This window comes from Mytilus edulis, chromosome 3 (genome assembly GCF_963676685.1).
Source record: "Mytilus edulis chromosome 3, xbMytEdul2.2, whole genome shotgun sequence".
NCBI classification, from domain to species: Eukaryota; Metazoa; Mollusca; class Bivalvia; order Mytilida; family Mytilidae; genus Mytilus; species Mytilus edulis.
Genome location: NC_092346.1, coordinates 16,076,711 through 16,080,267, shown reverse-complemented (window position 1 = coordinate 16,080,267; position 3,557 = coordinate 16,076,711). Strand labels below are relative to the sequence as shown.

General features: G+C 31.7%; 1 protein-coding gene across 1 annotated transcript; it reads left to right on the top strand.

The window, feature by feature from the left end:
• The first annotated feature begins 705 nt into the window (after window positions 1-705).
• Window positions 706-3,227, top strand: LOC139514795 (uncharacterized). Its single transcript, XM_071304419.1, has 4 exons — window positions 706-1,048; window positions 1,449-1,516; window positions 2,508-2,639; window positions 3,131-3,227. The coding sequence occupies exons 1-4, from the start codon at window positions 968-970 to the stop codon at window positions 3,198-3,200; spliced, it is 351 nt and encodes a 116-aa protein (XP_071160520.1). The 5' UTR covers window positions 706-967; the 3' UTR covers window positions 3,201-3,227.
• The last annotated feature ends 330 nt before the right edge of the window (window positions 3,228-3,557 follow it).

Sequence of the window (3,557 nt, the reverse complement as noted above, 5' to 3'; positions counted from 1 at the left end):
TGTTTGATAAACTAGTACAACATTAGTTTCAATATCCATGAAATAGTAACAAACTACATCACGAATTCCTTATTTCAGATAATGAAAACAAGTAGTCCCCTCAACCAAACTGAGGTGGGTTTGAAAGGACAATTTTTTAACCACCCCCCCCCCCTCAGGTGCCCCAGTGTATACCATAGACCAAGCGGCATCCATATCCAATGGGGTCCGAATTTCTTTGGAGAAAGTTGGCATTACAAGTGTATGTATTAAAAGTCGATATGCCTTTACCTATTAGTGGCAATATAAACCGACTATTTCAGAGTAATATCCACAGAAAATAACATATTTTAACTATATGTTAGCCAAATATGTTATAATACGAATAACATAGTAACCAACATGCATGTTCATATATTGTTCAATCCAGAGAAATGAGACTTTTGGGCTCTTCAACTTTATATTCTATCAGTTTTACAATAGTATTCTTCTATGCAACATATCTTTTGTTTGAAACGCCTTCTGTGCAAAATAACATTTTAACCACAGCTTTGATTTTTCGTATCAATAATGCTATTTTTATTCTCTCGATAATTTCCCTGTGTTTTGAGTGTGTATATATGACAATTTTTGCTAGTAGTTACAAAATCAAATCCCAATCTTTCAAATGTTCGCTGTGATTATAAAGTGATAACGACCTTTTAGTTTCAATGTTATACTTTTTTTTCAAAATCAAGAAACTGTAAAATGTATATACATTTATTTTCATCTGATACTATAATAACCTTTTACAATTGAATGGAGATGGACAGTTGATTCCAACTAAGTTAACTTTAATATTAATGAATTGTAGATAGGTGAAATACAGATAGCCAATGGATGAAAGAGGAGAGAAATAATCCTCAAGTATAGTGGCCGTACAGCCAAGTTGACGGCCTGGAATGGAGTGACAGATACTGTTGGTGGCTGCCATCTCCAGGCCGGAAAGATGTACCACATCAAAAGTGTACCAACATATGATTTCCAAGATTGCAGGTGCTATAACGCCTCTCCATCAACAACCTTTGAGGTATTTCGTATACTTATTCGTTTTCATCTTTTTTCGTTACGTTTCATCCTTTGATCAAACGAAGAACGTCAATGAACCTTATACTAAACTCTAAATAAAAAAAATTAAAAATCATTAAAAACCCATTCAAGACTTGTAAAGGCAAGAGGCTCCTTATACTTTGGACGGACGCAATAATACGGCGGTGTTGAACATGTTTGATGATATGATGGGCGATTTTAACGACCTTGCATGGCTATACAGCCCTCGCGCGATCTCCACCCTCCCCATATACCTCCTTATTATATATATATATATATATATATTTGATGGATGTATTCAAAAGCTTGATTCAAGGAATTAGATCTTTTTTTAAATATGATTTAGTATTTAGTAAAGCAGAAATTAATTTGTATTGCAGTTATTGGAAGACAGAGTAGAGGAGACGGGAATATTTGACGGAGTGGTTGAGTCGGTTTCGTTTGAAAGGTACGTTTTCCCTGGCGGCACGTCATTTTATTTTATTGCTATCGTGAAGAAAGATTTTGTTTTTGTACGTAGAAAAAAAACCCAGCAAAGCCCAATTTAATAGCTTAACGTATCGCACGACACTTGTGCCGACCCTTTTAAGAATTTTTGAATTGCTTGAGCGTTTGATTGGTTTTAATTTCATTTGTAGCTAAATTTCTTTGATAATTTGAGTTTTTAAAGCTTGCATCTAGTACAAAACAATTGTGCTTACAATTTAATAAATTAATCATTTTTTTTACTGGAATATTCCAAGTTTCCAAACTGAATTTCCCCTAGGACATTTCATTTAGTGCTAATTTTCATGGTAGTAACGATATCTTTCGCATTGCCATACATAAAATATTAGTGTGTAATTTAATGAATGCGTAGGAAGTTCTCGAGTTAAGCGAAAGTTTTTTTAAAAACAACTTTTCGGAAACACTATAGAGAAAATATATCTGTAAAATTGAAAAATTCATTTAAAACATAGTGAGAAATACCAAAGTTTCTGTTTCTAATTTTCCATTCAATATTTTGTGTATTTCTATTGATGGAAGGTTTTGAACTTCTAAATATCATTTACATTTGTACACAGGTCAAAAGTATTTGTCCTAAATGTTTTCTTCAAGGTAACCAATATTTGTAAGAGAAACATTAAAAGGTTGGGCACTCCTTGAAGATGAAGACCACCAATAATATAGGAAAAATGTTAAATATTTACTTTCAATCGTTTATCTTAATACACAATGGAATTTCCAAGTCTCACGAAAAAGCCGTCCGCAATGACCATAAAACTTCTACGTAAAGTTTATGAAACTATAATGTTGTTTTTTTTAGATTTTAAGATAAACGTGATATAGCTCGATGGGAGTAAAATAAATGTAATAGTGTGAAAAAGGAGATATAAAAGGCAATGTTTTGCACATACTATTTCATATAAATTAATATAGGTTTTGTTTTTGAATTTCAGCAATATAATAGAAGTACAGGATGAATATTATAACATCCCAAAAATTATGCTAATGTCAGTGTTCCCTTCTGGCCAATTTGTAAATAATACAAATATTCGCGCCAAAAGGAGGAGGGAAGAGGTTATAGAAATGTAAGTATTTTTTACTTTTGGTCCGATATGTTTCTCTCTACACATAAAATCGAACATCAGAAACGGTTTAGTTGAGAAAAATAACAAGACTGCTCTTCACTTATCGTTATGGCGTCAATAAGTATCTGTGAATAATTATTAAAAAAAATCTGTAAAAAGAATGTTTTGAAATACTTTTGAAATATATTGATTCTCTTGCATATTATAACTATCACGCACCAGTGAGAAATGCGTAAATGAGAATGTAAATGACTATATAATAGTGCGTCTTTTGTGACATTTTCCAAATTTAAAATGAGAATATCGCGTCTTTAGTTTAGTATTTGTATTATCAAAATAAACGTGACTGCTTTTCTTAAAATGCAAGGTAAAATAAAACATGTTTTTTTATCACTTTATATCAAATTCATATAGTTTTGTGTTGTACGAACTGTCGAAGATGAGTTACATTGATGATATAAAGTGCTAAATGTGTTATTTTTAAATTTCAGAATGGATGTAAAAAAACAGAAAACCGATCAATTAAAGAATGCTAGTGTAGAGGACCAATATGCCGCGTGAATGATCATCAAAATTGATAACATTTTATTATATATATATTTTTTTTTATAAAGAGTAACACGTTTACATCGCAATTGCACTTAAATACAATTAAAATCACGGAAAAGGCTTTATACAATAAGGAAACGAAACGAGCACTACAAACTCGCTATACTGAGCTAAACTAAGAAACGAAAAACTCACGCAAATTGGTGACCCTATATATGCTTAGGAAGTCCACAAATTCGTATAACCTATACGGAAATCCGCCGTTCATTCGCGTACTTGACACTATGTCATGAAAGAAACCAATACGTAATTATTATATATACACTTGTAATGTAACTGCAGTTTCCTAATTTTTAGTATTTTTCTGAC